This window comes from Pipra filicauda, unplaced genomic scaffold (genome assembly GCF_003945595.2).
Source record: "Pipra filicauda isolate LSUMZ 115617 unplaced genomic scaffold, ASM394559v2 scaffold75_size2874737_pilon, whole genome shotgun sequence".
NCBI lineage: Eukaryota > Metazoa > Chordata > Aves > Passeriformes > Pipridae > Pipra > Pipra filicauda.
In genome coordinates this window covers 2,265,489-2,289,478 of record NW_024104931.1, presented here as the reverse complement: position 1 = coordinate 2,289,478, position 23,990 = coordinate 2,265,489, and the positions used below count along the sequence as shown (strand labels likewise).

The 23,990-nt window shown below is 40.8% G+C and overlaps 1 protein-coding gene across 1 annotated transcript in view; it reads left to right on the top strand.

Moving 5' to 3' along the window:
* Window positions 1-414: 414 nt before the first annotated feature.
* Window positions 415-23,990, top strand: part of SPTLC2 (serine palmitoyltransferase long chain base subunit 2) — a 74,549-nt gene continuing 50,973 nt past the window's right edge. The window contains exons 1-5 of the mRNA XM_027720136.2: window positions 415-538; window positions 11,199-11,393; window positions 18,997-19,151; window positions 20,196-20,344; window positions 20,689-20,813. Coding sequence (XP_027575937.2) covers window positions 440-538; window positions 11,199-11,393; window positions 18,997-19,151; window positions 20,196-20,344; window positions 20,689-20,813 — 723 coding nt within the window. The 5' untranslated portion in view covers window positions 415-439. The remainder of the gene's footprint in view (window positions 539-11,198; window positions 11,394-18,996; window positions 19,152-20,195; window positions 20,345-20,688; window positions 20,814-23,990) is intronic.

The window sequence follows — 23,990 nt, the reverse complement described above, 5'->3', positions numbered from 1 at the left end:
GCGTCGCGCTCGCCCATTGGCTGCTGCCTCAGCCCCCGCTCCGCTCCTCCCTCCGCCATTGGACGGAGCCTGCTGCTCTCGCGCGCCCCTCCCTCCGCCTCGCGCTGTGATTGGCTAGCTCGTCCTCTTCGCTCCGTTCCCGGTCCCATCTCTGCCAAGCGATTGGACAACGTTCTCCCCTGGCTCCGCCTCCTCCGGAGCGTCCCGATCTGCGATTGGAAGAGCCCCTCCCTTCGCCCCGCTCCCCTCCCACCCTGCCGCCGTACGGGGCTCCCATTGGCCGGCCGGCGCCCGTCCCGTGCGCGCGCGGGCGCGGCCCGGCAGGGCCCGTCCCCGCGCGTGACGTCCGCGCGAGCCATTGGGGGAGCGGCGGCCGCGCTTCCGGCGCTGCGGGGCTGGGCGGGGGTGGCGGCGGAGCGGGCGCGGCGGGGCCGGCGGGATGGAGCGGCCCGAGCGGCCCCGCGCCAATGGCTGCGGTGGCGGCGGCGCCCACGGCGCGCTCCGGAACGGCTTCGTGCGCGGCCCGTCTGGAGCGCAGGTGTGCGCGGGGTGGGTGGGGACACCGGGGCCGGCGGGGGGCGCGGCGGCGGCGGCGGCGGGGCCGGGGAAGTCACCGAGGTGTGGCCGTGGGTGTGGGGGACGTCGGCAGAACTGGGCTGTTTGTGGCCCCGGCCCTCGCCTGGGGAGGCGGGAGGGCAGTGTCTGGGGCGCTCGCTCGCCGGGCTGGTGATGGATGTGAAATGAGTGGCCCTCGAGTCACGTCTGTAACTTTGCTGCAAGGCTTTGGTTGGCGGCAAAGCTTTGAACTTAAACCCCGCTACAGCACAATAGGTATCTGCTTTAGAAGAGAAGGTTTTAGCAGTTCTTCGCCGCTGTTCTGTTGTTCCAGGTGCGATGCACAGGGCTGTGGGTACAAGTAGCCAAGAGCAGGGGCTTCCCTGTACAGCAGAGTTGGAGATTGATGCAGCACTTCCCGTCCGGCTGTGTGGACGCTGTGATGAGAGTGTGTATTTGTGCTTTCAGACTGCCAATTGTTTCTCTGCAAAGCACTCAAGTTTTCTGTTCTAGTGTAAAGATCTTAATAGTTCTCTTGGAGTCAGTACCAGCAGTATGGAATAGATTGTTTCCTTGGATGCTTCTTGAGAAAAGCCTTCCTCGATTGTCATCCCTCCTCTTGCTCCTGTTTTTCAGTCCTTCTGCTTTTCCAGTGTAGGCTTGTGCAGTCACTGCATGAACCAGATTGAAAGCTGTTGCAGGGTATAACTAAACTTTTTTTCCCCCCTGAGTTATCTTTAACTCAGGATACTTACTGTCTTTTTGTTCCTGTATGGATGCTCACAGTCTTGCCCTGGCCCTTGGAGGTGATAGCACAGTATTGGGAGTGAAAAAGTGTAGAGCAGGGTACAACACCTTGGTGTGGCAGTATTGTCAACTTGTACTGGTTTGGGGAGCTATAGCACTGGTAGTCTTGCCTTGCACACACCAAGCACTGCTGGCTGTGAAACCTTAGACATAAATCTTTGAGCTGAGACCAAGTAGGTGATGATGAGTGTTTTTTTGTGAGTGCTTCCCCACACTGTGCTTTCTAAAGAAGGTCCGAATACAGTTATGTGCTCCTGCTTCAGAAGAACAGAAAAATGAAGTAAGGAAGCCTTTTCCTCAAGGATTTTGTTCAGCTGTGTGAGGATGGGAGATACAGCATTTGAATGGAAAAACTATAGATGTCAAACTGAGGAAAAACCTTGCTGTTTTATGAGATATTCTATTCAGTTAGTAGCTTGTGTGTGATACTATGCTCAGATATGTTTTGGAGGCCTGAGGCATTTGGGATAACTGTTTATAAAGGGGGAGAGTGGTCATTGGAGAAGTGGTCACAAGAAATCTTACCAAAAAGCCATGAAGTGGCATTGTCAGAGGATGTAAGAAGTGTACAGGTAAATTTGATATCTTTGTGGCAGCTGCTTGCTGGTCAAGCAGAGATTTATAATTAAGAGTCTTACATTCTCTTCTCTGCAACTTTGTGTGGGCCAGATTGCTAACTTTCAAAATGAGGGTCTAAATGTTAGAATTGGACTGGAAGAAGTGCTGTTTAAGGAAACCAAGCATGTACAGCTTTCTCAAATAGCATCAGTAGTGGTAAGCTGCCAAAAAATTTGATTGATGGTGCATCACAGATTTGGGTACCTAATTGGTCTTTTGCCGCTTGAATTTTGACTGTTGGGTCTTTACACAGGAGAAGGGAAACATATCAATGCTCACTGTGTATACAATATATTTGTCTGTGTATGTATATACTATGTACATTCCACATGCAGCACTTGAGAATCTGTAACTGAAGAGGTCTGTGGAATCTAAAGTAATCAAGTACCAAAAAGGAGGCAGCTTACATGCAAGAGTGCAATTCCTGCTTAGTAGAAAAAAACCTCAAAAAAGTAAAAATGAGGAAAAGAATGGTGCTTTTTCAAGAAAGCTTATGATGGGGTTCATTGCTGCCTACCAAGACTGTACAGTAACTGACTTAGGCTACCTTGGAGATTAATGAAATATCATCAATGACTAGGAAAGTGACCATTTGAAGTTAGGATTTCAGCATGTTAAAAAACATTCTGTCGAAATACTAAGATAAGTAACAGCTCTTTCCTTTGCTTTCTTGGGAAGTCCTGTGTTCAATTTACTTTGTTCCTGCTTAAAGTTAATTTGTTTAGAGATTATAATTCAGTGAATGCAACAATCTCGTTATGAATACCTTAATTGAAAGAGGTTCAAGAACCATATGGCAGTTAAAAATTGTGGAAGATTGGAGAAAAGTGACTGATTTCTGACTGTACAGTTAAGGGAACGCATGGTTAAAAAGAATAGTAATCTATGAATGATCTTAAAACTGATTTAAAGCTTTGGTGTAATACTACACTATGTAAGATGAAAGCCTGACATCTCAAAGGATATTGTCATGATGTGAGGAAATGAACACAGGCAGGAGAAAGCATGCAAATCTAAGTAAAAGAACAGTGAAGTTACCTCTTCAAGCTGTGCGTGATTCTGCTTTTTATATCCATCTGTTCTGTTGGACAGAGTGTTAAGCAAGTTCAATAGAAAAATGGTCTTTAGAATCTGTCAAGACACTTGTGAGAATAATAAAAAGTGTAGGGAAATTGCTTCTTTCTGCAGTGCAATTTTAAACTGGAATGTATTTCTCCATTGGAGTGTTTTGCAAATGACTAATGATTTTCTAATGCTGCATCTGAAAAGAATTTTCTTGCTTAAAATAGGGAGATTGGGACTTATTTAGTGGGAGAAGGTGCCCTTATTTTCCACGATAACTTATTACAATCTGCCTATTATTGTGAGCAGATTTTTAGTAATGTTGTATTTTCCACTCCTTAATTGACCTTCTCACCTTAGAATGGTTGTGTTATGCTTCTAGAAGTTGAAGAAGAAGAAATAATCTCAAACAAAAAAAAATAAAATTGAATATAGGTTTTAGATATCAAGTTCCTAATTTCTGTTGTGCCTGGTATCTCCAAATCAGTTAGATAGGAGCTGGCATTATATAAACAAATTCTAATTTCCCTGATGTTTCTAGAAGGTCTTCAAATGCCTATAGCAACCTCCAGATAGATTATTGCATAGATGCCTTTGTAAACGAGGTACTACTTCCTCAGGAAGACAAGAAAGTTTGGTTGAGTGGAGTGGGAGGATTTGCATTCCTTTAAAACTGTCTCAAGTCCTGAATTCTAACAGCTATTAAAATGGGCAGCACAGGTATTTTTATTTTCTGAAAGCCTTGGTGTACATGTAGAAAACAGTTTGTGTAGTCCTGTGATTTATGCTTGTTCTTCCTAGAGAGAGCAATCATATTTTGCTTGTAGGATCATCTCCCAGGATGCTTCAGGATGCAGGGGAGCTTCATCTTGAATGGAGCTTCATTCAGGATGCTGAATGGCTTCATCTTGATTTTTTTTTAGATGTTTTTGCTGGAATTCGGGTTAGCGTAACTTGTTCGGAGAGCACACTTAAAAAGATGACTGCAGCATATACTGGAAATTTTTCTTGCTACTGTGAGTTGGTGGTAGCAGTGATGTGAATAAGCCCTTGTTTCAGATGAAAGTTAGCATAAGATAAAGATGTTAAATAACTGCCCTGTCCACTGGTATAAAAAGGAATTTTAGTACAGAATTTTGTTTTTTTTTTTCATATCTGTATGCAAATTTAAATGCAAATATTTCTGATGAAAAAGAATGATCCTGAAGAACTAAATCTCATGAACTTCTTCATGAAAAAGCAATTGTTCCCCCTTACTCAGCATTTGTGAGACTGTATCTTGTGAACTGTGTCCAGTTTTGAGCTTCCCAGGAAGACACTGACATAGCCACATCAATCTGTGAATCCAGTGAAGTGAATCCCAAGAAACAGAGAGGCTGAGAGAGTTGGATTTGCTCAACCTTAGGAGGAGAGAAGGCTCAACGAGCTGGCTGCAGATTATAGAGAAGATGGGGCCAAACTCCTGGAAGTGTGTGGCAATAGAATGAGAGGCAATGGATGTAATTTGGAAGAATGGGAAATTTTGATTACATATAAGGAAAATTTTTCCCATGAGAGTGGTAAAATACTGGAAGAAGTTGCCCAGAGAGATTGGAACTCCATGAAGGAGTTAAAGGCTATGTTGGACATGGCCCTTGGCAACCTGTTGTAATTAGACCTGCTTAGAGCTGGGGCTTGGATATGTTGACCACTGGAAGTCCCTTCCAACCTTGGTTATACAGATAAACTCATGGATTGCAGGGGAGTGTCCAGGTTTAGGCATTTGCATTTAGTCTTTGAACCCCTGTAAAAATGTGTGCCTTTAGGCTTGTGGCATGTACTGAGGCTTGCATCAGACCTGAGGAAAGAAATTACTAATTTCTGCCTCTTACTTGGGTTTATGATTGACTGCATGTATTGTATCAGTAACCTAAAACTGAAGTGAGAAGAAAATTGGTTGACCTAGAAAAGACTGCGACCTCGTTCAGATGTTTTAGTTGACAGAACTCTTATTTCTGAAAGAGTGTACCTGTGCACAAGGATCTTTTTCTAATACCAAATTCAGTTGTATAAGACTATAAGCCTTTGTGGAAGGAATAGCTACTCAGCGTTTTCCCTGGAAATGAGTATTTGAGGTGATCGTATTAAATTAGTAGATGTAGTGCCAGTGTTGTACTTGTTGAGAATTTGTGTGTCTGTGCTTGTATGAAAACAAACGCCCATGGTAGCTGCTGATGTGACAGGCTTCTCTTAGATTTGAATATGTGCTGCTGAGAAGCTGGTTTGCGTGAAGCGTTAAAACGTATTTATTATATTGGGATTGTCATTTCAAATTTAGCTGGTGATAGGCCTTAAATGCTCTAAAAAATTGTTAAAAGTGTGTGCAGGTTCTTTTTTTTTTTTTAACCGTATCTACTTGAATGATACGTCATTTTGCTCTCTTAATTGTGCAGTAGAACATTGTTTTTCTAAATGTCCAATTTGTTGGGGGGGGAAAAAAAGCTGTATCTGAATTATCTATTGGCTTCAGTTTTTCAAGGTGAAACATAAAACACTGGTCTGTCTTCAACAAGGTTTCCAGTTTTTTGGTTTGCCATCATTAAGAAATGAATCCTAGAAAAATAACTGTTTTTAATGGAAAATATAGTCTTGAAGAATACTTATCATTGAGAAAGTAGGAGTTGGAAAGCTTGGGATGTAATGGGGTTTAATGTCCATAAAAATGAGAGCAGATTCTAAAGCATGTTAGAAATGCTTTCAGAGGTATCTGAGAGCCTAGAGATTGGCTCATTAGGGAACCACTACAGACGTGTGCTGTATTTGGAAATCTTTATTGTAAAGCATATTTAGTAATTAAGCATGCAGTTTGGGAATTCTGTCAAAATCCTGTATACCTACAGTCTACTGAACGTACTAGATAAAGTTACATAAAAGTTTTAAGGTAATTTAAGGTAAGCTGTTAGGAAAAAAGTATATTCTCGGTAGGGTTCAAATTGTCACCCATGTGTAGCAAGCAAACCCCTCAGATTTAATTGCATCCTGTACTTGCTAAAGGGAAGAAAAAAACTCCAACCCAAAACCTAAGCAACACTTAAATATTATGGAGATTTACACTGTTTGTGTGGATGTGGTAAGTGCATTTTAACAAAGGACTGTCAAATTTGTTGGGAGTAACTAGTTGCAAATAAAAATATTTGATAATATCTGTCAACAAGAACAAATGTTTAATTAAGAAAACATGAGTATTAAAGTCTGTTTTGTAAAACAAGTTTTTCTCCTGTGATTTTTTTTTTTTCTGAAAGCTTAAAATGTGATTCAGATCAGTTAATTCTAATTTTGGTAGTAAATACCTGGTCTTTTTACCTATGCAGCAGTCTGAGATTTGGAGTCTAAGAGCAAAGCAGCAGAAGGAAAAGGGCTGGAGGCGACAGTAAGATTACCACAGAATACCCTAACAGCTTAGAGCAGCTGCCTTTGTGGAGTTCTGACTGCTGTGGTTTCTGTGGTGTCAATTCCCTCAATGCTTTTTAATAAATGTGACCACTTTTGCATATGGAGGCATGCTCATGGAAGCAGTCTTCCACATTGTGTTTCTAAAAAATAGAAGCTGCAAAGCTGCTAGTAAAATTCCTGCAGTACTTGTGGTATATGGCAATGAGAAGCTACTGAATTTTAATAAGAATTTAGCAAAGTTGCGTCCCAGCATAGATAATCTTTTTAAGGTCTTTACATAAGTCTGCCAGGTTCATCTGCATTTGCTCTTCCTGGCAGCATGAAAGAAATGGCCTCTTTAATACAGGGTGCTGGGTTTTTCCTGGGGTAGCAGCATAACCAGTTTTAGTGTACTTCTCTCTTACTGTGTGTTGTGCTTACTACACTTGTAGCATCTTCTCTCCCTAAAGTGCATGCTGTGCAAGGTATGTACCCAGAGTCCTGTAATAAATCCTGTGTGCTGTCTACAGTAGCATCTGCAAATGTTTCTGTGTTTACACACGGCTTTTGTCTTCTCACAAAGGGTGTAACGGTATTAGAAAATGTCCGTAGGAGGGCTATGAAGACAGTGAAGGGCCTTGAGGGGAAGCCGTATGAGGAGTGGCTGAGGTCACTTGGTCTGTTCAGCCTGGAGAAGAGGAGATTGAGGTGAGACCTCATTGCGGTCTACAACTTCTTCATGAAAGGAGGAGGAGGGGCAGACACTGATCTCTTTGTGGTGACCAGTGACAGGACCCGAGGGAATGGCCTGAAATTGTGTCAGGGGAAGTTCAGGCTGGATATTAGAAAAAGGTTCTTTACCTGGAGGATGGTTGGGCACTGGAACAGGATTCCCAGAGAAGTGGTCACAGCACCAAGCCTGACAGAGTTCAAAAAGCGTTTGGACAACTCAATCAAATACAAGGAATGATTCTTGGGAGTTGTGCTGTTGGGCCAGGAGTTGGAGTAGATGATCCTTGTGAGTTCCTTCCAACTCAGTAAATTCTATGGTTATAATCAGGCTTTGATGTGTTCTGCTTAGACCAATGGAGTCCCTTCTAGCAGTAGCTGTGTGCTGCTGCTCAGTAACTGTTACAATACTGTTCTATGTGATTCGTTTCCCTGGGAGCTTGGCCCAACACAGTTATTACCTGTGGCTGATTCTTTGCTGCCTTCTGTAAGCAGCTGAGTGGTTGCTCTCTGGTGTTTCTCCTGCAGCGGAGTTTCTTAGTGATAGTGCTCTTCGTTTTACATGTAGTCTGGACAGTATAGGAAAGAGATGTAGGTGAGCATACACGAACTTTTTTTAACCATATGTTTAAGTGAACTCTGATTTTTCTCTGTAGTCTCCACTTAGCTATGCTGTGTATTCTACTTCAAAGGTCATGGCTCACTTTATTGTCATGAGGCTTGTTGAAGCCATAAAAGTTTTAATCTTGCATGCCTGTTTTTTTCCCTCCCCAGAATAGGAAATTAATCACTAAACTGTAGCTACCTTTTTCCTTAGTCTCTGGAAATAAGCTTGCTGCTCTTTTGCATGTAAGTCTTCATTTAAAGCCTAATGTGCGGATTTATAAGGCATTCTTAGAAAAATAAATAGGCTTGTGTCTAAAATGTGTCTACAAATGTCTCTTCTGTAGTCAATTCTACAATGTATTTATAGTCACTGTATGCTTCATGAAGAATTTGTGGGATTGCATTCAGAGTATTTCTTTAATTTTTGATTCAGCTAGGATGATATAGAAGCTTTTCAGTTTATGTGGTAGCAGACGTGAGTCTAAGAATTTATAAGCACATTGGTAGAACACTGAGAGGTGAAACTGATTGGAGTATGTGTTGAATCAATACAGGTATTCCTAAAAGGGCTTTTCTTAGTGAAATGTTGGATTTGACCATATGGAATAATTTGTTTAGTTTTAGCATTTGTTACAAGCACAGGCACCTCCAAAGGCCTGGAAAAGACTAGTATGTTTTTATTCTGATGAAATGTGCATACACATTTGGGTCTTTGTTGGTGGCTTTTTTTCAGTAGCTACTTTTTGGTATTAGGTAACTTCAGATCCGTAATCTTAGGATGTAGCCTTTCATTTCTTCCAGACGAACTTCCAGTTATCTGGAAAACACATTAAAAGCTTTGATGTGATCTCTATTTATTTGATACTAGGTAATTTGCGAAGTAGTCACTACCAGTTTTCTATCTGTTTGTTCAGAAATCTATGGGATAGTAGACTGTCTACTGTTAGTAGACAGCCACAGGTAGCAGGTATGTAGTGTGCCTGCTCCTGATTAGCTGCTATTCACAGCCTGGTCTGTCAGTTTGAAGATGCAAAATTCTACTTGTAATTCATCAAGCTGCGAAGTTTTAGTGGTTGGAGCTTTGGTGCATGATCTTTCTCAGACCTGGATGCAATAAAATTCTATGGTTTCCTGGGCTGGAGCCATAGTGATACAGTTAAGCAATCCTGAGAGTAATAGAGAAGAGGCGGCTTTCGTGGTTTTTCCTCTCCAGCATTGGCTCACTGATTCTGTGATTGTCATGATGGTACTGCTGTCCCTCCTCTCTCTCCAACAGCCACTGGTTCTTGTTTGCTGACCTCTAAGAATGACTTTATGGAGCAGTGCTGTAAAGACTATTATGGTCTAATGAATAACCTTCAGCAAACAATTATATTTTCAGCCTGGATCAGTTCGGTGTTGGAGGGATGCTATGCTGACAATCAGATTAGCTTTAGTTGTGCAAGCTGGAGGCTGGTGCGAATGGCTCAAAGTGGAAGTGGGGCAGGGGCAATTTCTGTGGCTGGCACTGTTCATGAAGAAAATGGCATGTGAACCTTTGGCCTCTGTTAAAGCTTTGAATTGCCAGCATCTGAGCTGCAATGTGGTAAGTGTTCCTACAGGTGTTCCAAAGCACGGTAATTTTCTAACTTAAGCTACCACTACTTCAGCATTAAACCTGGCCTCAAAGCGCTGCAAGTTAGTTACCTGCATCTGGTCTAAGTGCTGCTGATAAAAGAGAAGTTTCTACTGTGTCTTTCCTGTTTTGTTTCCACACTTTGTGTTTACATACCAATTGTAAACTCCCCACAACTATGGAGACCAAATCAAGGATTTGCTTTGGTTAAGTTTTTTCTGAATGTCTGTGTTCGCAAAAGGGAAAAGGTAGAAATGACTATCGGGAGGGAAGGTGCTGTTGCAGTTTATACTCAGTGACTTCATAGCTATAGCATAATTGTATCCTAAGAGCAGATCCTTGCTTATGAAAAATTACTTTCACGATATTAGTGACAGACTTGAAATATAGACTTGCTCCAGCACCTGAGATGAGCAGGTTTCCTAATCATGCAGTGTCTGGTGAGGCCAACAAGTATGTGTATCTTTGATTCATCGGTCATTGCAGAGGCTAGTGCAATTCTGCCTTACTTTCCCATATGATAGTATGAGTGACATGGGTGAATAACTGGTTTTATTCTGTCTGCTGGCCTGTACCCCTCAGTAATTATTTACCATTGTCCATTGCGGATGAATTTAGGTTCAGTCTCTTTCCTAGGTGTTGAGGTTTCTTTGATTAGTACATTTTTAAAAATACATTTCTTCTTATATATATATTATGCTACAGATAGGGGATTTATATCTTGGAGAGTGTTCTTTCATACGTGGCTATTCTATTATAGTGCAGCCATTCTGTAACTTTTAGCAGTGCCAGTAGCAATTTGCATCTAATTTTGCATCTAGGTTTCTATGTTTTGGTACATTGATTTGAGATCTGATCTTTAACTTAACTCTTTGAACAAGTAGTCAAGTTAGAACCATGATGTATTTTCCCCAGTGTTAATGTTGGGTGAGCACTTGCCTTATAGCCATGAAGTTTTCTGTAACAGTCATAAACAGGGAGTTGGACTAGATGATCCTTGTGGGGCCCTTCCAACTTGGCATATTCTGTGATTCTGTGAAATATAATGTATTAGAATAATTGTACTTGAGATGGACCTGCTGCATGTATTACACAGCTAGTAAAGCTCTTACCTTCAGGAGATGATATGAAGTAGCAAGATGACTTTTAGTGTGGATTTTATGCAGAAAGCCTTGCTTTGTTCTGTGTGCTGACATATATGCAGTATTGAGACTCTATATACAATGACTTTTTTGTCTGTGGTGTCATGTCCACCTCATGGATGAGTACAATGTTTATGTCAGCATCTTTAGGCTAACAGCTACAGAGACACATAGATTATGCTTGTTTTGTTACACTAATATAGGCTTCCAAGCCTGAGAATACATTGATTGGATCAGTAAAGCTATTACTTTCTATTTTGTTTTTTCTCTGTAGTGAGCCTGGGAAGCATCGCTATTCTGTTATTTGTGCCTACCTAGTTCTTCATGAAGGGGAAGGCAGTTTTTTAATTTTGGTTGGCCTGGATATGAGCAATGCTCTCTATGTAGCTTTGTAAGCTAAATAACTTTAATGAGATGTTAAACTGCACTAGATGGGCAGCTGTGACTTTAGTTATATCAACAGCTTGGCAACCTCGTATATGGAGACTGACGTATTCATCAGTGAAGGCTGAACCTAGATGGAAGCACTTTTTGCTGAGCGGGGGGAATGCAGAGCCTATAACTGATCAGAGGCTGGGGGACTGCTCTGGAATGCCTATCTGTCTTTTCTTGAATTAATACCTCAACTGCCTCTCTTTAAATTTTTACTGTAGATAAATCATATTGTGCACAATGGAGGATTATACAAAAGGCCTTTCAATGAAGCTTTTGAAGAAACACCAATGCTGGTTGCTGTGCTGACCTACGTAGGCTATGGTGTTCTCACTCTTTTTGGATATCTGCGAGATTTCATGCGGCAGTGGAAGATTGAGAAATGTCAAAATGCAACAGAAAGAGAAGAACAGAAGGTAACCACTGGGAAATGATGTTGCTGAGGCTTGAGTGTTTCTTTGGGGAGCAGTGGTGTTCAAAGTTTTCTGCTGCTTTCCTTGTCTTTCGAGTGCCCCAAATAATATACAAGTACAGCTGTGTCATTAAACAAAATACTGTTTCTTTTAGCTGGGTTATTTTTTGGCAGAGCAGTTCCCTCATCTTTTTCACTGCAAAGCTGCATCAACAGTTATATCAACATCCTGAGAGATGCCCTAGCTGCAGAAACAAGGGCTTGGGGGAGATGGCATATGCCAGCATCAGCAGCTAATGAAAGCCTTATCAAAGGATCTGGTCTGAGTTTGACACCAGTGGGAGGCTTTCTGATGCTGCTCTGGTGGCTGAGTTTTGATTTAGAAACGTTATTAATTCTCTTTAGCTGAAGCAGTTGCAAAGAGAAGCTTGTGGATCAGATCCAGAGTACAAGTTGTATGAATTTAAGTTAATTTGGAGTCCAGAACACTAGCAGGTTAGCTGTGGTTAGCTGGTGAGTAGTCTGAGGTACTGACTCCCAGCTCACTGATAGTGATTAAAAAGAATTCATTCATGTTATGACCTATTCACAAAAGCTTCTGTTACCAGGTGAAAGGTCTTGCTGGCTTCAGCAGTTAGTATGGAATAGAAAATTTTATTTTTGAGTAGTTATAAATTATTTTTAGAGGTCTTTATTCTCCACAGGAGTTGATTATTGTTATGAATGCTACTGTTGAAACTTGAAGTTCACAACCTATTTCATTGCTAACTCTTAATGTGACCCCTCTTAGCACAGTGCGATTACCAGTGAGCTTTCTCCAAAGGTCTTACTCTTGATGATTTGGGTTCTGTTTTTCTCAACTTCTTTGAGGAGACAATCTGGCTTATAAAATGTTCAGGGAGTTCCTTTTCCAGTTGCTGGTTTCTGGTTCTCTTTGCAGCCACACAAGCAGTTGGCTAGCAGAAAACAGGGGGGCAGGAAGGACATCTCAATAAGGCAAACAAATAAACAAGGGTGGCAGGGAGGAACTGAAAAAGGGAAGGCTCCTTTGAAGCCTTTTTTTGGAGACAGCACTGGAGTAAAGTGCATGTCTTTTTACAGTATATTAACTAACATGCAGTAAACTAATCAGTGCCTAAAATGACTTCACAGTAGCTTCTTTCTGTGTCATGAGAATTAAGTTGATTCATAGTAAGGCACTTGATTTCAAAAGAGGAACATTCTCATGGGATTTTAATGAGTAATAGGTATTTCATATTGGTTAAAAGTACAGGAGTTTAAGTTTACACTATTTTGAAAACTGACTTCTGGAATCAAAAGTAAAAATCTTGGATCCCTTTTAATAGTTACAATATCTGATTGAAGATTGCTGGCTAAATCTGGACTTGAAACTCGATGTGTTCATTAATGTCCTTTGAGCTACTTTGTTTTATGTCACCTGAGAACATGATATCCTTGTATTTTTCTGTGTATCATGTAGAAGTTGATACAGATGAGAACAGTTAAACAGTTGCAGAAATCTACCAAGACATTAGAATAAAAGTTTAAATATTGGTCTGTATTCATGGTGCTTGAGGATTATAAAAGAGTAACTGAAGTGTTGTTGCAGTGACTCTATACTGTAATCGTTATATTTCTGTTGTGCGGTTGTTGTGAAACACCTGTCCTGTTATCAGTATGTAAGGTGCCAGACTGCTTACAGCACTCCTTTTCTGTGGGAGCAGTTATGACTCTTCCATGAGTGAGTGTACAAAAAGGGGGACCTTGGGCTAATTTGGGAATACGTTATTGATAGTAGGTTCTCAGTAAAGGCTGTTGCAGAGGACCGTGAAGCACAGAGTTTGTTACCAACAGATTATCCTAGTCCTAAAAGAAATTAGGCCCTGAATTTTTTTATAAGTTAACTCAGCATTGCATCGTACCCTGAAAGACATTTGCTTATCAAGTATACCTTCTAGACAGATGGATTGAAACCCTTTCAGTTTCTGTGTTGGTCATGGCTTTCATGAAGAGATGGATGTATTCTGGTTTTGTTTTGCACATAGGATGTCTGTGAATGGAGCTAATAAGAAGTGCCAGTGAATATTGCGTAAGAATGCAAAATAGGAAATTCTGTTTAAAAAGTTTTGCTGTTGAAGAAATCTCAACCTAGTGTACTTCCCCAAATCACATTTCTAGTGCTTTGATTGTAATAGCTGTTTCCGATATCAGACAAATAGAAAAGTGATCATATGAGGTCTAGAATATACAGTACTTATCCCCACGCTTTGCTGCTTTAAGCTTTGTGTGTCTGCAAATGAATTGATGAGAGCATGTTGCAGCATATCTAGTGTGGGAGCCAGGGGTTTTTTGGTGCGAGGGGGGGGGCATGTGCTCAACGACTAACTTGTTTTGAAGTGATTTTCTCATGATTTTTAAATATTTGAATCTCTCAAGCTGCTGGATGACAGCCCAATCACCTTTTGGTAAGAGAATGCAGATACTAGTGTGCAGAAAAGGCTCAAAACTCACCTTCTTTATTATTATTAATACATGCAAATCAGAGGAGCCCTGCGATCACCCTGGGGAACTTTCTGGCAGATTTGTGACTTCTGTGTGGAAAGTAACATTTTTATTATTTAAATGCTAAAGAGTCAGCTAGATTATTGTTATTTTCTTAAGTATTCTCAAGGGTGAAGGACCACCGCCTCCCTAAGATCTTGCTTTATGGTGAACTTGCCACTGGCTGCCACAAGAGAGGAGCCCCAAAGAGGAGATACAAGGACTCCCTGAAACAACATCTCAGCCTTGGCCATATTGATCAACTGGTCTACTCTGGCCTCCAGTCAGGAGGTCTGGAGACACACCATCTATAACGCTACTGATACCTTTGATAAAGCACGCAGAATCACTCTTGAGGAGAAAAGACAACGCAGAAAGAATCGTGTCTTGCAGAATATACCACCTAAGGAGTCTTTCTGCTGTGCCTTTTGCAACTGGACTTATCTATCTCGTATTGGCCTTTTTAGCCACCAGCGTGCTTGTAACAAACGTGGGTAGAGCCCTCCCCAGATCTTCGTTTGCAAAGCCCAGCCATGATTAGGCAAAAGGGTTAGCGTTATCTTTTTGAAATAGTTCATAATTGCTTAGGTGAAAAGCTCAAAGCAAAGGCAGTGGGAGTAGCTCTGTAGCTGAACAGTGTGTGACAGCCTGCTTTGTGAGCAAAACAAAATTACACAGTGTGAGGAAGTATTTCGTAAAGGGCTGAATGAACCTGTTCTGACAGCCATGAATTGAAGTATGCGAAATTTCTGTGGTGCATTTATGAAGGTGATCACAGTTAGAAGCATAACATAAACTTAGGTTCAAAATGTAGTATTAAAAACAAAAGAAAAATCCACCTTCAGCTTTTCAGAGTTTTGGAGGGCAGTTTAGTTCGGTAGAGCAAATCCTTCCTTAAATTGTCACTTAATATTATAATCTTATTCTGTGCATTTTAACTAGAAACTGCAAGTGACCAAACTACTTTAAAGAGCAGAGCAGGAATTTGAACTGGTCTGAATTAAACCTGACTCTGATGGAGGGTAAATTCCTTGAAATTTATTAGAGCTGTGCATTGATATGAGTGATTCCAAGAAAACCTAGTATTCACTCGTTGGAACACAAGAGGGTAAAAAGGGACAGACTTTGCTAGTACTGATTTCCAGGAAATAGTTTGATGGGTTTTGGCTTTGTTTAAAATATATCCAGCTGGGCTTTTCCTGGAAACCAGTGTTGTGTAGCACATCCTCTCTGAAGCATTACCAGTCTGTTTTAGGCATGGGTAAGCAGCAAGACTAACAGTTCTTAATTACCTTGGAATCAATTTCTGCATACCTGATTTAGTATACTGTCTGGTCCTACAATGTAGTTAAATCTGCAAAATGCTTATAGGATTTTATAGGCAGAATGAAAATCACTTTCACCTTCCTTCCAGTCTGATTTGCCTGTTGATTACCATGTATGTTTTCTGTTTGGGAGCAACTGTGCACGTGGGGCTGGTAACTCTTACATACCTCTTCATATTCTGTAGCTTGCCCAGTTAGAACATGTTTCTAGCATCTGGGGCTTTCGAACACTTGTTTGCAGGAGTATCTCAGGGCCAGTTAGCTGGAGTCTTTTGTTCAATGTGTCTTACTGTCTGTATAGCTCACCAGAGGCCTCCTGACAGTATAAAGGCTACCTACAGTTACTGCTGTGCTTGTTCTTGACTCACGTAGCAGTGAAATGGAACTGGTCTTTCTGCTTCCTTTCAGGGGCCTGAAATTTGTTGCAATTGTCTACTTGATTTCCATTCAAAGTCAGTTATGTATTATCAGGGAGTGCATTATCTGAATTGCAGATAAGCCCTGCTGGTGCTCATGGCACCATTTGTTAGCTTAGGTGCAATGTTGTGAAAACTTGGCTCTAAATAAAAGCACCATAATCACTGCATTTGCATGTCACTGTGCCCCGAGCTAATGTCTACAAAACTCTCATTATGACCTTCACTTGTTGTAGTATTAATTTACAGTACAATGAAATAATGCATTCCCAAATCACCTATGCTAAGGTGTTGCACCCCAAGGGAGAATTTTATTCTTTCCTTAATTGGCTCTTTCTTGAAATTGCTATGATTTTCAGGTTTCTGGGAGACCACTACTGTTTAGGTTTCTTCATCAGGCATCACCTCACTAATAAAGGGTGTGTTCTAGGCTTAAATTGACAGGAATAGAGATATCTGGGATTTTTTAGCTCCATGAATGGAAGAACATGCTGCCATTGCTCCCTCCTTTGGTAGCAGTATATCTTTTACAGTTGTTTGACGGTGCTTACTCTGAAAATTGCTCAAAGAATCAATTTACTCCTGGAATATTTTTCCTCCAAATGAAACTGTTTAATCCCAGGCTGGTACTCTTAGAGTCTGTTAGAAGATGAGAACTTGCTGGAAAAGTACCAAGCTCTGAAGGCCATTTAAAAACATTAGTGGTTGCTTCCAGCAGTAGGACACTGTTGCAGCAGAGCACTGTGGCTGCGTATGCCAAAAATTTGAAATAGTATGGATTGATAGATTTCATCCCCCCTTCCTCCCCAGATGTTTTTTTCTTGGCTCAGAGCGAAAGCATTAAATTTGCATGTGGAATTCAAGTGGTCTTTTTGCTGTACTGTCTTCTGGAATGCCACACTGTAGAAGGATGGAGGAGGAAAACAAACAAAAAAACCAACCCCTAAAACAACCAGCAGATGATCTGGTCCTGTATGCTGGCTCCAAAAGAGGTCTCTTAAACTCCAAAAGTCAGTATCAGTTTATAAAGACATGATAACCCTACCATTTCTCTTTTTGCGTTCTCAGATGGGTGGGTCGTGAGAACCCCTCCATGAGGTTAGGATTACTGAGGAAATAGACAATCCAGTTTTGCATTATGCCAAAATAACACTTCCTGCCTGTCCTATTCCAAGGAACTTTCTCAAGAGAGCTATCTAAGGGTTGTTAATTGGAGAGAGGGATGCATGTACAGATGGCAAAGGAGCTGGCATTATGCTGGTGTCTCACTTAGAGCCCTTTGCTGTAATTGTACAGCTTGGTACCCCAAAAAACGAAAGCTAGTGTCTCATATTAGACCGTAATTCCCTTACCCTTAATTTGTTCCTTGAATCCTTGTCAACTTTTAAGACATATTTTTTCCTTATCATAATCCATTGGGTTCTATTTCACAGCTAAATTACTTTAAACTTAGTTCTGCTGTTGGCTTGAAAGGTCATATTTGTGTTACATATACTGATGATGCCAACCTGTTGTGGGTGATTGTCTTTATCTCACCAGTTGAGCTTGTTACTCTTCTCGCTTTGTCAGCTTGGGTTGCAGAAGAAAATATGCTCTATCTGATGAGTAATCTGAAGTGAGATTGGATTGAATCAACCCAGGCATACCTGCTTGAGTTGGTATAATGGCTCACTTCCAGCCTCCCTCTCCTAGCCAATAACCTTGGCTAAAATATCAATTGTTTCTTGGGTCACATAGTTGATGTACTTGGATAACTATTGCAAAGCTGAATTCTCATGCAGAGATTTCAACAGGAGTTGAAAATGCATAGAAGGATCTCGGTAGATTATAATTAGACATAACAAGTCTCTCAAGTATTGATCTTCTAGTGTGCCAGTGTTTCTTTTTGATCTCAGTTCCCCCACCCCTCTACAAATAACATAGCAGAGGGTTTCTAACAATTGTAGATAATGATTTCGATTTTGTGTCGTGAATTGGGGCAGGAACATGGAAGAAATAATTGCCTTTCTGTGCATCTTAGCTCATAGAAATTTTATTCCCTCTCTCTGTCTTTACTGAGAAAGGACATACTTGTGATTCCTTGGAAGAGTGATCACTAGCTAAATTAGGTTTGTTTTTCCATAGCTGTGCCTTTTTGGCATGTCATCGTGCACAGGCAAATCAGAAAGGGACTTAGGTGCAACTATGTCTGCTTAGGAGTTGGCACTTTTGGGCTAGGTCTTCCCTGTGCAGCTGCTGGTAGGAGGGTGCAAAGGGGTGGTTTCTTTACTCCAAACTGCAAGGACCAAGTTGTTAAATCATTAAAATAGGAAGGTAAAGAAAAAAGCACTCCTCCTGCAGGCAAGCATTGTAAGTAACAGTTTGTCAGTGCCCATTTGTTTGTGTTTTTATTAAAAATCTGCCATAAATGCTCCCAGTATTGCTTCAGTGTCACAAATGTCTGACACTGTAGTATTTGGTCAGACAGATATTCTGTCTTGATCATACTGACACCAAAAATAAAATGCTTGTCAACATGTTTGCATTTTTCTTGTGAAAAACAGGAAGAAATGCTCTGCTGGCTCTTAACTTTGTCATAAATTCTACTTTTTCCTTTTGTAGGTTATTAAAGAGCCTTTTTTTTTCCACCAGAAGCAAATGAATTGTGCATTCTTATCACTACTGAATGTCAAACTTTCTTGAATTGAATAGTAAAAAGGAAATCTTGTGACTTTGGAGCCAGAAAAAAATGTTCTTAAGTGTTCAGATGTCCTTGCTGCCACAGTTAGTTTGACATTCTTGTGTTATCCATTCAAGGCAGTCACTTATTTTTCCTGAAAAATGTTGGAAGGGAAGCTAAAATTCAGGAAATGCTCATTCATAAAAATCATGTGGGACTTCAGTGCTGATAAGCTGTGCAGAAGAGAGGTGCCATGATGTAGGTTACTAGCTTCTATTCAGAACAAAAAATTGTGGAAATTTCTAAGGGTAGCATGTATAATAATGCTAGTGCTGCTATATTAAATGCATTTCTTATGCATGGAATGAAATACGGAAGAGTACCTCAGTTTTCAAAGTCTTTGTGTAGTCAGTAGAGCAATGCATACTGTTTGATGCCAAAAAGCAATTGCATGTTCTCTTGCTCTGCTTAACTCTGAAGGTTGAATACACCTCTTGTAAAGATTATATGCCCAAACATTTCGAGAAGGGAACTATTTTATGTTTCAAGTTTTCTTTATTTTTTTTTTCATTACACCAGAATGACAGAAAAGACTTATTCCTCTTATTCTTAGTTTGCTGTGATACGTATTTTTCTTTTACTTTGAGTGCTTTTGATGTGTTTCAGGATTTTGTCCCATTGTACCAGGACTTTGAAAATTTCTACAACAGAAACCTCTACATGCGTATTCGGGACAGCTGGAACCGTCCAATCTGCAGTGTGCCAGGGGCCAAAGTGGACATGATGGAGAGAGTTTCCCATGACTATAACTGGACATTCACGTGAGTCAAAATTTAAGAAAACACTTCCAACACCTGTCTTGAAATAGAGGGTCTGTAAGAGCAAGTTGCAATCTGTGACGTTAAAGAGCAATGAATTACGTTTGGTTTGAGCTTTCCAGCATTTTGAATCAATTAATTTTGTTCTTCTGAAACACATTTGGCCTCCAAGGTGATAATTTGTATATATTTTTTCTATTTACTAAGGTTCCTGACTGTTAAGATTTCTTGTGCATAGATCTGTAATAAAATTGATACCTTTGTGCGTGGTGAACAGAACCTGCAGTAGATACTTTGGATTGCACTGCTACTTGTGACTTTGTGTTTATTTAGAATGAATTCTGACACTTACAGTAAATATTGCTGCCTGAACTGAATTTAACACGATTGTTTTGAGTCAGAACTGAAATAGTCTGTAGAAACAAAATCAGAAATACAAGGAAAAGATTTTTACAGATTGGAAATGATGTATTACAAGTTTAATGTGAAGAGGTTTGCAGCACAGTACTTGGTGAAACAAGTTATGTCTCTCCTTGGCTTTCAAGGGTAAAAGAATTAAAACTTTTTTTTCCGCTAAACTTCTTCCTTAATCTCCTTGTCACGTAATGTTAGCACAGCAATGCCAGATGTGTTTCCTTTCTGTGGTTAGAGGATATCCCGCTTGAGGGGGCTGCCAAGTTAATTGATCTAGAGATGTTATTTTGTAACTGAAAGAAAAGCTGTATATTTCTGGAATGGAGGGGGAAACATGTCAGAGAAACAACAAATGGTTTGAGAAGCCTCAAGCAATTTTGTCTATGATAGCAAATTCACCTTTAAATGCAAACTCTTCTAGGAAATAATTTGAGACTGCAAGATAGGGAAAGAATCTTTTTCACTGATTGTTGCAGTTTGATGATGAGTGGCAGTACTGAAATAATTTAATGGTTGATTCTATTGATTTTTAACATTTCGGTGCATAGTCTAGGAAAGTAAAAGAATAATCTTCTGGTGTATTTATTTGTTTTAATTTTGGGTGTCCTAACTTGTGGTGTTTTTAAAACACAGGTACACAGGGAGAGTGATAAAAGACATTATTAATATGGGTTCCTACAACTACCTTGGATTTGCACAGAATGCTGGGGCTTGCCAAGAAGCAGCAGCTAAAGTTCTATCCCAGTATGGAGCTGGGGTGTGCAGCACTAGGCAGGAGATGGGTAAGTTGGAAGACGATAGTATGTTCCCTGAATCTATGTTTCAAAGTCTGTAATCTCAGTACCTGTAATTGCAGGACTTTGAAACATTAGTTGTTCCAGCACTGAACTTTAGTCTGACCAATAAAGAAGCTTTTACTTCATTGAAGACAAATTGACTTCCTGGGTTTAGTTTATATTGCACAACAGTTGTCTTACTTATGTTTTCATACATATTTTTTTTCTTTCAGTGTTCCCTTGTGGGCCTTTGAATAAAGAGTAGCTTGGTTGGTGGAAATCCTTCTTGTAGAAGTTAGCAATAGCAAAAGCTTTTCCTCACTCTGAATTTCTAATTTTTTTATGTGCAGGAAACTTGGACAAACATGAGGAGCTGGAAAAGCTAGTTGCCAGGTTCCTAGGTGTGGAATCTGCAATGGCGTATGGAATGGGGTTTGCAACCAACTCTATGAACATTCCTGCTTTAGTTGGCAAGGTATGGCTTAAGTCATGGACAAAAGCTCATCTAACAAAGACTCTACTGGTTAATTTTTCTAAAAGCTGCTTGTTTGCTTTTGTTTTTCTTCAGTGGCAACCCCTGCAGATATTCTCTATAGAAACTATAGGTCTGACCTTTGCCAAAAATCTCTTTGAGAAACAGCATCCATGGGACCAGTAGCAGCCCAGAACTTGCTGTCTGTCTGGGAGAGAGCCTAACATATTAAGGCTTGCTTCCTCAGGCTACTCATTGGTTTGTGAAATGGTGGCTGATTAACAGGCTGATTGGCTGAAGGTATTTTGATGCTTTTGAGACACTAAGAAGTGACTGTGTCAGATAAGCTGAATTGCATGTTGGTACATAGGGAATTCATTATCTTTGAGTGAGAGCTGAAAAGTCCTCCCTTTGAAGGAGCAAAATCGTCATACAAAAGTTATTTGAGAGAATCAAGGTCAACTGTAAGGACTCATGTCTCCTGTGTGACCCATAAAACAGTAGACAGTGCAGTCTGTGTCCAGAATCTCCAACTATGCTTTTTTAGTTATTGGAAAATGAAATGGAAGAGAACTTTTTGTTTGCATCTTCTGATGCAAAATATATTTTCTCTTAGTTCCTCTGTGGAGTAAAATACTGCAAGTACTAGAACCCTCTTTTGAAAATAATACTGCGAGAATTAGAACTCTCTTTTGAAAATAATTCACTGTCGGCCTAATACTACTAGTCTATAGGAATTCTTTGTCTCTGCCTATTTTCCTTCTATTTAATTTATTTATTTTTCCATTTCCTGAGATCACTTTGTAAATTCTTCCACTTGTGATATCTACAGATTATAAATTTTCTGCCTTGTTCTTCCTGGCAACTCTTCTTCCTGGGAATTCCCTTTTGGATTAGATGAAGTGTCTTCCTCCATGCTATGCTTTTTTGTAACAATGTAGCAGTACTGTCTACATAACACGTCTTTTCTTTTGGTCTGTTAAGTTTTAAATATGAAGCGCTTTCCATAATAAAAAAAAGTTTTGAGTCTGATGCCAGAGAGAAAGTCATTGCTTCAAATCTAGTCTTTCTGGAGTCAAATACCTCTGCAGTGCTATGAATCTGTGCAACATGTGTTACTTCTGACATGTCTTTTACTTGCATTTTTTGGCTGTTTATCTTTCCACATCTCTTCAGTTTTCTGTTCAGCAGAAAAATGATTAATGATTTCTGTGAGACTTTTAAGATTCAGAACACACTGTCAGATTCATTTAAGTAGATTGCTGACTGTTGTAAGTCAGTACAAATTAGCCATTACTGCAAAGTTACTCCATCTTTTTCTCTGTGTATATGAAACCCACTGTATATCTTCAATACCATATGAAAATAACCTTTCTCAGGTCCTGAGTTTTCACATTTGAACTTCAACAGGCTTTTACAACCACTGAGAAAATCTGAACACTAAATTTCGTGGCATGTAACATACCTGTTTTCATGCACCTCACTTATACATTTACTAAACCCACTCTTTTCATAAATGGGTACAGCAGTCTGTACTGTGTTAGTCATGAGGATACTTAGTTTTCGCGCACTTGAAATAAAGAAGAAACTTCTGTCTCATAACACTTCAAGTGCCCTTATACTCAAGTATATATGCCCTTATACTCCAAACAGGAGATGCACTCTTCTGAAGAAAAGAGTTCTTGTCAAATGAGCCATTTTGAAGTTCCGAATGTTCACTGAATGATTTTTTTGCCTGCCTGAAGTTGCTTCTCACTGCACATTTGATTTCTTCATTGGGTGCAAATAAGGACTCATAAAACCTGAATTCTGACACCACCTAGTACACAATTAAGTGTGTGCACAACCTGTTTGGCAATGCTTTGATAGAGTCCTCAGTAAAGCTCAGAGATTCCCAGGCTTGATTAGACTCGTGGGTGCTTTTTTTTTTTTAATTTTTTTGAACTACTGTTTGTGTCTCTCTCCATGTCCTATGTACATTTTCAATTGTAAAGCTGCTTGCAACATGAATTTTTTGAGGTTTGGCAAATATAATCCGTAATGGCATCTGCATTTAACCAGAAGGAGTTTCTTTGACAGTCGCAGATATGTGTGAAGTTAATAATTATTTATATTGTATTTGGACACTTATATTGCAACTTAGAATCATAGAATCAGCCAGGTTGGAAGGGTCCTCGTCAAGTCCAACCCTTGATCCACTACCACTGTGGTTACTAGACCATGGCACTAAGTGCCACATCCAGTCTCATCATAAAAACCTCCAGGGATGGAGAATCCACCACTTCCTTGGGCAGCCCATTCCAATACCTAATTACCCTCTCTGTAAAGAATTTCTTCCTAATATCTAACCTAAACCTCCCCTGGCACAGCTTAAGACCACACACTCTTGTCTTGCTGACAGCTACCTGGGAGAAGAGACCAACCCCCACCTGGCTACAACCTCCTCACAGGTAGTTGTAGAGAGTGATGAGGTCTCCCTTGAGCCTCTCCAGGCTGAACAACCCCAGCTCCCTCAGCCTCTCCTCATAGCACTTGTGCTTGAGTCCCTTCACCAGCCTCATTGCTCTTCTCTGGACCTGCCCCAGCACCTCAATGTCCTTCCTGAACTGAGGGACCCAGAACTGGACACAGTACTCGAGGTGTGGCCTCACCAGCGCTGAGTTCAGGGGAAGAATCACTTCCCTGGACCTGTTGGCCACACTGTTCCTGATCCAGGCCAGGATGCCATTGGCCTTCTTGGCCACCTGGGCACACTGCTGGCTCATGTTCAGCTTCCTATCAATCCAAACTCCCAGGTCCCTTTCTGTCTGACTGCTCTCCAGCCTGTAGAGCTGCCTGGGGTTGTTGTGGCCAGAGTAGAGGATCCAGCACTGGCCTTGTTGAACCTCATCCCGTTGGAATCAGCCCAACTCTCCAACCTATCCAGATCCCTCTGCAGAGCCCTCCTGCCTTCCAGCTGATTGACACTCGCCCCCAGCTTAGTGTCAACTGCAAATTTGCTGATGGTGGACTCAATCCCCTCATCTAAATCATCGATAAAGATATTAAACAGAACTGGGCCCAACACTGATCCCTGGGGGACACCACTAGTGACCAGCTGCCAACTGGACACAGCCCCATTCACCAGCACTCTCTGGGCCCGGCCCTCCAGCCAGTTCCTGACCCAGCACAGAGTGCCCC